Source organism: Bicyclus anynana, chromosome 17 (assembly GCF_947172395.1).
Source record: "Bicyclus anynana chromosome 17, ilBicAnyn1.1, whole genome shotgun sequence".
Classification (NCBI taxonomy): domain Eukaryota; kingdom Metazoa; phylum Arthropoda; class Insecta; order Lepidoptera; family Nymphalidae; genus Bicyclus; species Bicyclus anynana.
The window spans coordinates 5,232,271-5,246,757 of record NC_069099.1 but is presented as its reverse complement, the minus strand read 5'-3'; the positions used below and the strand labels follow the sequence as shown (position 1 = coordinate 5,246,757).

The 14,487-nt window shown below is 37.3% G+C and overlaps 1 protein-coding gene across 6 annotated transcripts in view; it reads left to right on the top strand.

Annotated features, from left to right (window-relative positions):
* Positions 1-14,487, top strand: part of LOC112054245 (furin-like protease 2) — a 373,473-nt gene that overhangs the window by 267,196 nt on the left and 91,790 nt on the right. For all 6 annotated transcript variants that reach the window (XM_052886550.1, XM_052886551.1, XM_052886552.1 and 3 more), the window contains one exon: positions 11,998-12,277. In XM_052886550.1, the coding sequence (XP_052742510.1) occupies positions 12,116-12,277 (162 nt within the window). In that variant the 5' untranslated portion in view covers positions 11,998-12,115. The remainder of the gene's footprint in view (positions 1-11,997; positions 12,278-14,487) is intronic.

Genomic DNA, 14,487 nt, shown 5'->3' with positions numbered 1-14,487 from the left:
AAGTTGCCGACCCGCCTCACTTGTAATGGCGAAATACGAGTACTTCTTAGATATGCCTATGGGTTGATTCTGGCGTAGGGTGAGATTATTTTTTTTTAATTATATCTAAAGACTAGCGACCCGTCCTGGCTTCGCACAGGTGCTACGTAGATATTGAATGAACTCTCATTTATTCATTTGTCCTTTTTTAATAACCGACTTCAGAAAAAAAAGGAGGTTTTTTAATGTTTCTTACCCTTAACTTCGTAATTTCTTAACCGATTTTGAAAATTCTGTTTGTTTGAAAAAGTATTGTTCCAGATTGGTTCCATTTAATTTTCATGAAAATCGGTTCAGTAATTCTGTGTTAAAATGAATATAACGAAATTTATCGTTCACTATGCTAGGAAACACTAAAAACAGAAAAATAAAATCTTTTTAACAAAAATATTAAACCGACTTCAAAATCATAAAACTAAAAAGCGAAAAATAACATGTACCTATGTGCTACCTTCTGATAACTTTCAAGGCGGTGCCAGCACAGAGATGCATCAACTTAAGCCGATTAAATCATAAAGTATTAGGATTTAAAGACAGTTTTTTCCCGTGGTTCTTTCAGAAACGGCTTGGCATCGCCTTCAAAGTGATCAGAAGGCAGCACGTACGATGTTATTTTTCGCTTTTTAGTTTTGTAATTTTGAAGTCTTTTCTATATGAGGGGTTGGGCTAATAGTCCACCCATATTTGCTCACTGTTGAGCACGAGTTTGAAACTCGTGCTCATGTGAATATGGGTTGTTAATGATGATGATGATTTCGCTTATTAAAAGCTTCACGGTTAATGACTCGGAGTTAAAAGTTCCTAGGTTTGATCCTAGTCCGCTGAGGTATTGTTGTGCCCCTCAGATTAAATTACAATATAAAGTTCTCTATTCTGAGTTGTGACAACTCTCATTATAGTCTTTTAACTTAGTTGGGCGAAAGTCGCTGAAAAACAGGTGAAATAAAAAAAAAATATTTCCCTGTATTACAAAAGTTGAAACTACTAACGAAATATTTTTTATTTCTACATCACTACGTAAAAGTTGTACGGAATCAAAAGTTCGTTATTTAGTCGCACTAATTTGTTGTTCGACTGTTCAAACAAACGTATAACTAGATTTTATGTTTTTCTTTTCTATTGTCAGCTGACCCGAATCTCCAGTGCATTTTGCAGCGTAAAAACCTAAAAACAATTTAACTGCTTCGAACTCGCCTAATTTGCTTTTTTCACCCGTTACGGAATTTACAAGGTTTTGTTACAATCACTTTTTCCATCTCGGACAATGAAAAACATTGTTACGTTTTGTACATTTGCGCGGCTTCTAAATGCAGTGACCGTAGACAGAGAAGTAAACAGACGAATGGATATTCCCCTTAAAAAAAGAGGACAATTTATGCGTGGAATCTGTAGAGAAACGCGAAGCAAAGAAGCAAGCAAAGCACAACGCGATTCGATATTCGACGTAATGACCCGTGTTTTTTTTTAGGCACAACGACGGGTCAAACATGTTTGATAATAATTTTCAATTAGTAATGAGTTTTGCACTACATCGTGAGGAAACCTGCATACCTGATAATTTTCTTAATTCTCTATGTGTGTGAAGTATTAAGCCGAAAATGGGTTGCTAGTGAATGAATGAATGATTGAATGGGTTTATGCTTACGTTAAAAGAAAATAATCGTACTGTAAGCACAAAATAACCATATAGATTTGATATGGTGAAAAAATGGTTTAGCAAAATCGGAAATATTATTTTAATTGACAGCGACACGCCATTCATTTATCTATTTCTTTCTACGTCTACGGCAGCGACGCTTATAAAAGGAAATTTTATTATTGCGAATGTAAAAGCATCTGTCAGATAAGCATGTTGAAATATAGCCCTTGTTTAAATCACATTAAGGACGATTATGCAATGTTTTATCGTACCACCGGTTTGTGTACGGATTCTGTAAGAAGAGCAGTACAAAGTATCACGTCAGCCACAATCTTGTCAACGCGCGGTGATATAAAAGAACTTGTCTTGTAACAAAATGTAAATCCTAAGAAATTCTATACAAACAGCGAGGTTATTATAGAAAATAGTTTCTACCAAATACCTTGTATACATTTCTGCACAATAATGTGGATGCTTTTATATGAATAAAACCACTTTATATTTTATTTTGAACTTGCAGAAAAGTGCGAAATTACCCTCAGGATTTTTTTTTTGTGGTTTATTTGGTGACAAAAGAAACTTATCAGTTACGATAATTTATACAAAGGAAGAAAAGGACTTTATTGTTAAGTATTTTATCATCAAGGCTGAAACTCGCTTCTACATAGCTAAGATCATTCGCTCAAGAATTTTGACGGTAAATATACTTCAAAGCGTTACACCACATTATGCTTGTAGTGACCGGAACACATCGATGAAAAAGATTTTCTAATATTAGATAATAACTATGTACGTGTCTACAAAATCACCGCAAAAAGTTATCCGAATTTAGCTTCACTGAGCGCACAATTTTGTGTATTCTTATGTGTATAAAATTTTTACATTTCCTGAACACACAACTCGAAATTGTAAACAATATATTGGTATTGTTTCTCTAAACAGCTTTCGTTGTTTACATTACGGCTAAATGAATTTAAGAGAATTAGCCGCTTTTCTCTGGCTCAGTTTGACTCGCTAATTACTTATCTAAGGTATAAAATCTGTAATCGATGATGCTTGACGACAGAAATAAGCATGACAGTAGTAATATAACTCTTTAGAACAGTTCTTTCACGCTGTATCTTGTCAATTACAAAAATATATTTAATAATTCACTTTGTTATAGAGCTGTAAGGAAAAAGCCAAACGACATTGTTTAAAATCACAAAGTGAGCGAACCATAGCCACTGAACTGAAAAGAATGGAGTGCCCGGTAACAATACGCGGACTGACGCCTTGACGGCTGCGTCTCTGTAACAGCGCCTTAGTAATTCCCTTTGTGTCCAATACTCCTCGGGTGGATGGTTGCGTCCGGTAATAGACGTCGCAACATCTTTTTTACGAAGTTTATGATTTTTTTAAATTGCAGCATGAAACGCAATGTGATACAATACATTAAAATCACAAAGTGTGCTGCGAACCTGGCCACTAACGGACAATACGCGGACTGACGACTTGACGGCTGTGTCACTGTAACAGCGCCTTAGTAAATTCCCTTTGTGTCCAATACTCCTCGGGTGGATGGTTGCGTCCGCTAATTGACGTCGCAACATCTTTCTTACGAAGTTTATGATTTTTTTTTAATTGCAGCATAAAATGCAATGTGTTACAATACATTAAAATCACAAAGTGAGTGAACCCTGGCCACTGAACTAAAAATAATGGAGTGCCCGGTAACAATACGCGGACTGACGCCTTGACGGCTGCGTCGCTGTAACAGCGCCTTAGTAATTACCTTTGTGTCCAATACTCCTCGGGTGGATGGTTGCGTCCGCTAATAGACGTCGTAACATCTTTCTTACGAAGTTTATGATTTTTTTTTAAATTGCAGCATGAACCGCAGTGTGATACAATAAATTAAAATCACAAGGTGTGCGAACCTGGCCCCTGAACTGATAAGAATGGAGTGGCCGGTAACAATACGTGAACTGACGCCTTGACGGCTGCGTCGCTGTTTAACTGCAGCATAAAATGTAAACAATTTAATATTATTCAACTAGCAGATACGATAGACGTCTCTAAACCTTAGCTGCATTATTCTTTAAATAACAATATTCTCCATTTGATAATTTTTCGGGAGGTTTTTTTTTATAGAATGTAGGCTTGCGCTTGAATTGAGCCTGATGGAAAGCATTAATTAGGTCTAAGTTGGAGCGCGCTTACCTAGAAGATGTCAATTCACTCTTGCTTTGAAGGTGTTTCAATTTTAAGTGTCAGGAAACACAAACGCTTGCTGTGCGAATTAGAATTGTGGATGCATGTGGTGGAGACGTGATTTTTTAAGATAATATTTAAAAAAAACTTTTAATGGACCAACCACCAAGGACTGGACTGGACAAGGACTGTAACTATCAGCACTGAAAGAAGTCTTTTATTTTCAAATCACAGATATATTTTAATTTTATTTATATATATTTACTGAGTATTGATGATAATTGTGATAATTTAGTCGAAAACTAAATTGACGTATGTCTGGACGTCGCAGGCTCGTTCTGTAATGCTCGATCGTGCCAATGTCGTCCCCTTCACGTTCTGCTCAGATGAACACACTGCAATATAATGGCTTTCCTTTCAACTTCTTTGTTGAAGTCACACAATACGTCACGTTTCGCCTTATATTAAGAAACGCTACATTTTACGCAGATTCTAAACTCAATAACTCTTTATTGAACCAAATTTAATATTGGATTCTGCAGGGTTACGATATTCATTTTTCCCTTTCAACACAAGACTGAGAATTTTTATATTCGTAAAATTTTACTTTCTGATAAAAATATTCTTAATGTTTGACTGTTTGTTTTCGTAAAATATTTACACTTCTTCAGATGAGTGTGAGACAAGAATTATTAAAGATTCGTCGACTTGGCAACGCATAGCGGATAAATAAACAAACACTCACTTTGTTTAATACTAGAGGACGCCCAGACTCCGTTCGCGCAATATTTTTTCTTTATCCTGTCTTTATGATAGCAACCCTATGATATTGTATATCATAAAAGATATATAATATTATATATCAATATCATCGTTATCAACCCATATTCGGCTCACTGCTGAGCTCTAGTCTCTTAATAAAATTTAGAAGAAGACATAATTATTAAAAACATGGAAAGCTTCAGTTTGTTATATTTAAGTACCTAATTGCTTACTGATAGTACGTTCCAACTACATAATATTATCTATCGATAACCTATTTCGTCTATAGATATAGCATATTGATATTAATTCAATTAACTGTATTTACATGTATTGTTTACCGCGTCCGTGTTTGTCTAGGTCTTGTTTGTCTTCTACCAAACGTATGAGGCTTCAACTTGACCAGTTATGTTGGGCTCCGTCTGTTTTTCTTATGCCGTGTTACCATGGGTCAGCTTAAAGTGGCCGCGGGGGTACTGTCATGTTTTATTCATATCGCAACGTTCGACTGCTGCGAATAACTCTGTAATTATTGAGGTGTATGGTTGAGAGATTTGGGCATTGGTAATCTATCGGTATCGATAGGATAGGGTTGAGCATTTGCGTTTTTATCTCTCTTTCGTTATCGACATATATCCAATAGGATTAGGAAATACTTTATGTGTGTAAAACCATCAAGTCAGATATTTTAAATCAGAGATTCCCGAACTTCTTTTCTCATAGACTACTTTAACTTTAAATATAATTCGACCCCCTACTAAATTTCTATCCAAAACTTGTTAAAAATGTGATTAGATTCATCTATGGAAATTTTCTATGCAACTGAATCAACAACAACCAGGAAAAAATTAGTAAATTGATTACTATTAATTAATTGATTGTGCTGTTAGTGGATGACAAAAAGTAAAATTGTCCAGCCGAAAAGTTATTACAGCCAACTTTAATTTTTGGTATCTACTCACAACACAAGGAAGCAATCAATTCACAATTATTTTATTTAGAAAACTCAACCTTTGGTATGAAACCAGATAAATTTTCGTGGACCCCCATTTTTATGAATATATAATAATTTATTTATTTTGCTATCATCCGCGAAAAGCCGACGAATCCATGCGACAACGTCAACCAGGTCGTGACTCTACAACGTGCAATTGCAGGTTATAGAGTCAACATCTTCTGAGGATGCTCCGGTTTCGGCGTGAAACGTACGTAGAGAGTATTTTGTCGGGCCTGGGTGACGTTGTCGCATGGGTTCGTCGGCTTTTCGCAGATGATACGAATGATAGCAAAATAAATGAATTATTATATATTCATGATTACCTTCCGCAAACTAACATTTTTATGTCATGTCAACGTTAAACCCCAGCCGAGTATTCCGTAGACCCCTGGGGTTTCACCTGGACCACTTTGGGAATCGATGTTTAGTGGGAACATGCTGGGTCACCTACTATGAAAGTATACATCGTTTTTTTCGGACGAAGTCGCGGGCGTCCGCTAGTAAATTATAACTACTCGTACAAGCATAGCCTAGTAAGTCAATACGGCAGCTCAGTTAGGATAAATTCCAAAACAAGTTTTGGGAATACATTTATTTGTGTGACAAACTACGCGTTGCTCTCGTTTCGAACAAATATTGAACTTCTGTTTGGCTTTTTTTCTTTTCACGTATCAATTTAGTATAGGTCACACGTTTTTTCTACGAAAATACGAATACGTTACACGTTTTTGTCTAAATTTTATTTGATTCGCATTGTTTTTGAAAAATGTTTGTTACGCCCAGTGATTGATGGAACTTTTTTTCTTCGAAGCTTCCATAAATCTTTTTCGTTTTATGCAAATGAAAATGTTCTGTCGACAGGGGTTGTCAAAAATTTATTTGTTCGAACATTCTATGGATTTTTTTTTATTGAGAAAGAATACAACATGGAACTTAAGCTAACTTATCCTAATAACTATACACATCCTGCCCATTCCACGTGGCAAGCATACTGGCTGCATTTCCGCTATGGAATTGAATTTAACTAATTTTAATTAATTTCTGCATAAGACATGACCCTTCATAGTACCAAGTTCAGACGAATTATAAAGGGACCTGTCTCGTTAGACGTAACCCCTCTGTCAAAGTATAAGATCAACCATTTAACGCGTTTATAAAAACTGATCTAAAGAATCTATAGAATCGATGTTTCAGTGTTGTAATCGTTTTCGTCGTGTAAAGAGCTCCCTAAAATGCTGGTGTGTGTAGTTAATTATAGAAAACGGCATACAACTTCTAATTTACTAAAATATGAAGTAATGTTCGATTTGTAAGTTAATTTGTGATAAAACAATATCTAAAAACAGCAAGAAACAGTAAAACATCGATCTAGTAATTTAATATTCTGTGTAACGAGTCTAAGCGGGGTGTTTGTCAGTCCATGTAAAAATTACACGTGTGTGTATTAATTACATGTCAAATTTATAGTTGTGTGTAATGCAAGGTCACAAAATATGTTTATCGGTGTAAAATATTTTCGATTTGTGAATTTCGTCTTCGTCACCTTCAAATAATGACATATTAGGTTAGTGAATTTGGGTGCGATGTAACTCTAAAGTTATCTCCTCTGTACCAAGTTAAGGTATTTACATATTGTTGTAAAAATTAAGATAAACTTCGATTTGTTTTACTCGTAGTTTAGTTGGCTTAATATACGTAGCTTAGCTCGATAGCTGACATTTAGAATCTATCCATGAATCTAATATTACAAAGCTGACGAGTTACTTTGTTTGAACGCGCTAATCTCAGGAACTACTGGTCTGACTTGAAAAATTCTTTTAGTGTTAGATAGCCCATTTATCGAGGAAGCCTATAGGCTATGTATTATCCCCGTATTTTTACGGAAACAGGAACCACGCGGGTGAAACTAGCGTCAGCTAGTACATTGTGTATTAAGATCAGGATTATAAATGTCTTATCCACTATACTTAGTTGCTAAATGCTAAGCCGGTAATTTAGTGAACTGCCGAACTGTCCAACAGTCAACCGTCTAGTGTACACAGATAAGGCGATATCGTCTCCCAGCTAAGCCACTCTGTGATTTATATCAGATCGACTGTTTGACATAAAGCTTTATAATAATTAGCTTAAACGGAATTTATGCTTACAATCAGAGATATACATATATACTGTATAGACTGCATTTACTTTTCATAAAAACGGCTCCGAAAAGTTGTTCCCAATCCTCCGTTTGACGGCCTCCGTGGTGCAGTGGTATGCGCGGTAGATTTACAAATCGGAGGTCCTGGGTTCGATCTCCGGCTGGGCAGATTGAGATTTTCTTAATTGGTCCAGGTCTGGCTGGTGGGAGGCTTCGGTTAGTTACCACCCTACCGGCAAAGACGTACCGCCAAGCGATTTAGCGTTCCGGTACGATGCCGTGTAGAAACCGAAAGGGGTGTGGATTTTCATCCACACCCCTGCCAGTAGGATGGTAACTAGCCACGGCCGAAGCCTCCCACCAGCCAGAACAATTAAGAAAACCTCAATCGGCCCAGCCGGGGTTCGAACCCAGGACCTCCGTCTTGTAAATCCATCGCGCATACCACTGCTAACGAGTGGTACAAAGAAACAGGCTATTTTGAAATTAAAAGGGGAGTTCGCCAGGGCTGTATTTCGTCACCTACGCTATTTAATTTGTACTCCGAGTCAACCATAGAGATGCAGTTGAAAATCTGGACTGTGGAGTAAAAATTAATGGCAGAAACATTAATAATATTAGATACGCTGACGATACAGTTCCTATCGCCTCATCTCTGGAAGAATTTCAAAAACTTGTAACCAGTGTAAATGATTATAGTGAGCAAGCTGGTCTTAGGATGAATTCATCAAGTCACTACATTATTATTGCTATTTTCCGTGTAAACCTAACAAATCCGTGCGGTGACGCCACAGAGATCTCTTAATCGAGTTGTCTTCCTCTCGTCTGCATTAATTATGATAATTTCCCCAGCTAAGAACTAGAATGTTGATTCAATACGTCGTTGTGAAGTTGAAGGGATATGCTGATCCAATTCTTAAACTTTAACCAATAGAAAGTCACGTTATTTGTGAGTGTCATAGGCGATGGAGCGAACTATGCTTGGAGTTTGTCTGCCTGATCGAATCAGAAATGTGGAGATCCTCAGAAGAAGCAAAATCACTGACGAGTCGCGAAGCTGAAGTGGCAATGGGCAGGGTACATAGTTCGAAGAGCCGATGGGGTCACAAGGTGCTGGAATAGCGACCCCGCACCGGAAGTGTTGGTCCACCCCCCACTAGGTGGACTGAAGACATCAATCGGGTTGCAGGGAGCCGCTGGATGCTGGCGGCTTGCGACCGTTTTGTTTGGAAGTCCACGCAAGAGGTCCATGTCCAGCTGTGGACGTCCATCGGCTGATAATGATGATGATGATGATGATAGGTGTCTCATCCCCGTATTTCCACGGGAACGGGAACTATGCGGGTGAAACCGCGGGCTTTCTGCTAGTGTATAATATGGCCAAAATGTTTGGTCGGGTTTTTAGATTAAACAACAAATTGCTTGGAGTGTTCGCGTTCCATATAATCTTACATTCAGGTTTAGTTCGGAACGCTTCTGCTAAGCTATGGCTAGGTTTAACTGTAGATTGGATTTCCTAACAATTTCGGTACTATCATATTTGTTATTGTTTTTCATTAAAGCTGTTGTGATTAGAGTTTAGATTACTTCTTCGTATTGTGTTGATTACTAATAGTCCTTATTTTAATTCAAATATTTGTATTTTGTACAAAAATCAATATAACTTAAAAACCGTAAAACTTCGGCTGACATATATTGCATTCTTTTAGTAGGCCGTGATGTTAGCTATCAGCCTATGTCGTCCTATTTACTGGACACCCTGTATGTATGATTACGAATTTGCGGGCACATGAGGTGTATTCATATAAATAGTATCCTATGTGCTATTCAAAGTAATAAATCACCTTATGAGTACCTACCATAATTTTTCAAGTCAAGACCTGGTAAGTGCTAATTTTAAAGGATGTAATAAGAACAAGGAGATGAAGGTGACCATTAAATAGACGGTTTTTAAAGTTAAAGAAATTTCCTAATAAAACTGATGCTTGGAGTTCATCTTCACACGAGAAATAATACATAAGTGCTTAAAGGTAATTGGTTCACCTTTACATATATGAAGTTACATACGATGTTAATGACTATTCTAAGTACATTCTCTCTTCCAAACCGCTCTATGAGTAAGTGTGATTACTAAAAACCACCACCATTCCATCAACCATGACCATTCTTAAGTGCTTGTAAACTAAAGCTTTGAAATTATGTGTCAAAAGTCCAATTATCGAGCTAACTTTACTCGAACTTTATATGGTGAACATTTATCAGCGTGATCGAGTCAAACAAACCTCACACACAATTTCTCAAACATACTTAGACACCTACTTAGCTTTTTTTAATTTATAAAAGAATATTTGCCATACCTTTTAAATATGACCAATATTCCCATTCCCCTCCAACTAGTCGGGAAAGACTGTATTAGGAGTGGGTACGACAATAGACCAACGGGGCGGGGATGGAACCACCACCCCTCGGTGATGAGTCTGACCGCTTTTACCGTTGAACTATTGAGGCTCTAAGTTACACCATTGAAGTCCGTATCTTTGAGGACAATTAATTATTTATTAAGGGTGCAAAACATGCATAAGTAATTGTACAATGGGTTACAAAACGTTATCTAAAAGCCTTATTATTATTAATTGCTTATTAAATTTAGACGCGTATAATATTTTGTGTATAATGAATAATTCCATTCACTCTCAACTCCCGGATATATTCCATTATTATGAGGGGACTCGCTGAAAGAAATACGTAGAGTGGGTGCACGCTCCAAAAAAAGAAAGGGGTAAAAATTTCCAATTGAAATTTTGGGTAAAATCCTGAATTTTCAACCCGTCCAATATAAATATGTTGCGGGGTTATTAAGTCATAAATATTTCGGCTCCTCAGGCTGCGGCCCTTAATGGAATTATCCCTTCGATCACTTTGAATTAATTTGGGAGCGCGGTCCCTTTATGTCCCGTAAATGTATGAGGGATTTTTGTAATTTTGATGAGATTGAAAATTTGTTTTTTTTTTTAACCCGACGGTAGTGAAGCGTGTGAAATGGCTGTAATGTTACATGATAGATCCATAACACATTTATTTAAACTGGCAGACGCCCGCGACTTCGGCCGCGTGGAATTTAGTTTTTACACAAATCCCTCGGGATCCATGGATTTTTCCTGGATGAAAAATATGTGTTAATCTACGCTATAATATATCTTAATACCAAATTTCAGCTAATTCGGTTCAGTAGTAGCGGCGTTAAAGAGTAACAAACATCCAAACAAATTTTCGCGTTTATAACATTAGTAGGATACTTTTGACACAATCGAAATAGTAAGTTTAAACAAATCGCCACAAAAGGTTCTATCACAATGGCAGCAACCGGTCGCGTCCGTCAGCTTTCCTAAAATGAATTTCACAAATATTTTTGATATATTCACGGTCAGGCCTGCAATACTTTGCCCGCGTGGCTTATCTGGATAATCTGGGGATTTCCCCGTGGGTTTTTTTTTAACTTATACGCATTTGTGCGTCCGCTTTCGTGTCTGGCGAATGATTTTCCGCGACGCGCCGCCCGCCGCAAATATGTTTATCGTGACCTAAATTCCTTTTAAATTTATGGCGCCCTCGAACGTTAAAAATGAGTCTCTGTAAAACGGCAGTCCGCTACGGAAGGGAGCCTTTTATTAAATTTTTATATCCCCCCCAACGTTCTCTCTTTGATTAAGAGCGTTTATAAACTGTTTTATTAATGCAAAATGTTACAACATTCGGGAACATAGAAATACATTGAGCCTGATACTGAAAGGTTTTAAAACGCTAAAAAGGTTGTTTTACTATATTTATTGTGTATATGTTAGTAGTAATAGTTATGTATATAGGTTATGTATTTTAAATTATCATTATCATCATTAACAGCCGATGGACGTCCACTGCTGGACATAGGGCTTCTGTGCATGGACTTCCAAACACAACGATCTCGAGCAGCCAGTGTCCAGCGGCTCCCTGCAACATGCTCGATGTACTCGGTCCTAATAGGGGTTTGACCAACACAGCGTTTTCAGGTGCGGGGGGCCATTCCAGAACCGATTTAATAAAAAAAACTGATCTAATCTGTATGCGATTTTCTTTGTTTGAATAAAGTTTTTCATTGAATTTCAAATCAGGAATATTTTTGTGTATAAATGAAAAACGATAAGCTTTTCCTCGATAAAAAATATTAACGAAGACTCTCCATTGTTCCAGGTGTTCCAAGGGATGCAAAGAGTTCCGGTGTTTCGGATTTTAGTGTCGCCGCGCCGGTACAGTTGAGTGGCGAAGTGCATCGGGCGCTGTTCGCTAATGTTGTGATAGTCGGCCAGTCATGGTGCTGACATGGCGCGCGCTGGCGCTGCTGGCCGCGCTGGGTGTGTGCGCGAGTGTACCCGAGACGTACTACCACAACCACTTCGCCGTCAGAGTGCCGGGCGGCGTCCACCGGGTAGATGACATTGCGAAGAGGCACGGATTCGTCAACCATGGCCAGGTATGTTTGTCACTATTTATTTTAGTGTTGACGCGTCATCATCATCATCATCATATCAGTCGATGGACGGCCACTGCAGGACATAGGCCTTTTGTTGGGACTTCCAAACATCACGTTATTGAGCCTCCTGCATCCAGCGAATCCCTGCGACTCGCTTGATGTCGTCAGTCCACCTGGTGGGGAGTCGACCAACACTGCGCTTACCAGTGCGGGGTCGCCATTCCAACACTTTGGGACCCCAACGTCCATCGGCTCTTCGAACTATGTGCCCTGGCCATTGCCACTTCAGCTTTGCAACTCGTTGAGCTATGTCGGTGACTTTGGTTCTTCTGCGGATCTCTTCGTTTTTGATTCGATCACGCAGAGATACTCCTAACATAGCTCGTTCCATCGCTCGCTGTGTGACTCGGAACCTTCCTTACGGGTTGACGCGTAGGTACAGTTAAGTGGTAAAGTGTCTAGGGCTAGCCTAGACTAGCCGCGCTCGGTGTGTGCGCGAGTGTACCCGATACGAATTTAGACCTACCAACGAATTATGAAATAAATTAATTTTGATTTTGATTTTATCCTGAGGTGTATGCCACACCATATTAATGGCTTACAAGACCCGATGCCATTTTGATTCACCATGTATAATTATTTTTTTTATTACATTATGTATTTCTATATCTTCAGACAGATTCGAATGAAGCACTTATATAGTTTAGTCTGGAGTATATTGTATTATTTATAACCATATTTTCGTGGGAACGAGAAGTAGGCGGGGGAAACTGCAGAGCAATGCTATCGCTGTTACGGGGAATAAAACCGTAATTGCAAAAAGCTAATTTTTCAGGAAAAATAAAAAACCTATTTTAGATGATTTTTGACAAAATAATATTGACTTTATCTATACTACAGCCTTTCTTGATGAGTACTGTTTATCAACAAACAAATTAAAAATGATGGAATAAATAATTTCACACACCTAATAATAATTATAATTAACTGTTCTTAAATTAATGAAAACAAATTTGATTATTAAGCTTAGAACAATTAGATATGGTTAATATATTTTATATAACATTTTAAAAACAAACCATACATAATTATAATTATTAGTAAAGAAAAATTAAATTAAAGAGCGAGAATTTAAATTTTAAAAACAATTTGCTGTGAAAAAAGTAAATAAGATATGAAATGACATCCGTTTTCTACCTTCATTTCTAATTTCTTTGTTCTTTGTTTGTATAGATAAAATTGAGAATGAAATTTTTTTTAGCTTTCGTCAAAAATAATGGCAGTTACTATTTTATTCTCCGGTAAATAGAGTTGAGGCTATGACTGCGCCTTGTCCTTTACGGACCGCGACGAAAATATTTTCTGTAAACATTCAACTCAAACAATACCTTAGTGTGTGAGCACCTACAAAAACAGATCCGAGACAAATACAAAAGTGTACTTAGGGCCAGCGCACACTGATTGGAACATTACGCTCCAGTGGTCTTTGTGCGAATTACTGAATATCTTCTTTAATTAATTATTTGAATGGGGTTTTGTTTGTAAATAAATCAAAACGTATAGGCAGTGGCGTGCTTAAGGTGATTAACTAGGTTATGCACTATGTGTACAATTTTGTTTCAAAATGGAAAATTCCTTCTCCAACACACATTCGTAATGACACCTCAGGGTTGACAGTGCACTTTTGCATCTATAAAGTGCGTATAGGTAAAATCTCACTTGTTTATATTTAAACTGTATCTAATACTTAATTGAATAAATAATGTAGTTACTACTAGTATTTGCCCGTATCAGTCTATCATAAAGAATTCTATATTTCTACTACAGGTTAATAATCAAAGCTTGGAAAATCCGACACTCATGATTTTATCTGGAATAACATCTTTTATGTCAAAAATTCTTCACATCATATCTAACAGAAAATATATTTGGTTTGGCTAATCGAATCTTCGGACTATACTGTAGAATATTAGATTATCCAAATGTATAAGCATTTAACCATCTTTATTAGTTTCTATGCGCGTTTGGAACCCTCGTAACATTTATCATAATTATCTCCTTGACGTTTCAAAAGTGCTTGTGAACTAAGCCTAAGCCTAATTCCAAACAAAACATTTCAAAAATACTATTCCTCCTCATAGTATAAACTACTGCAGCACGCACGGTGGACACTTAGCTTTAGGCTAACTGGAATTCAATGTTGTCGGAAG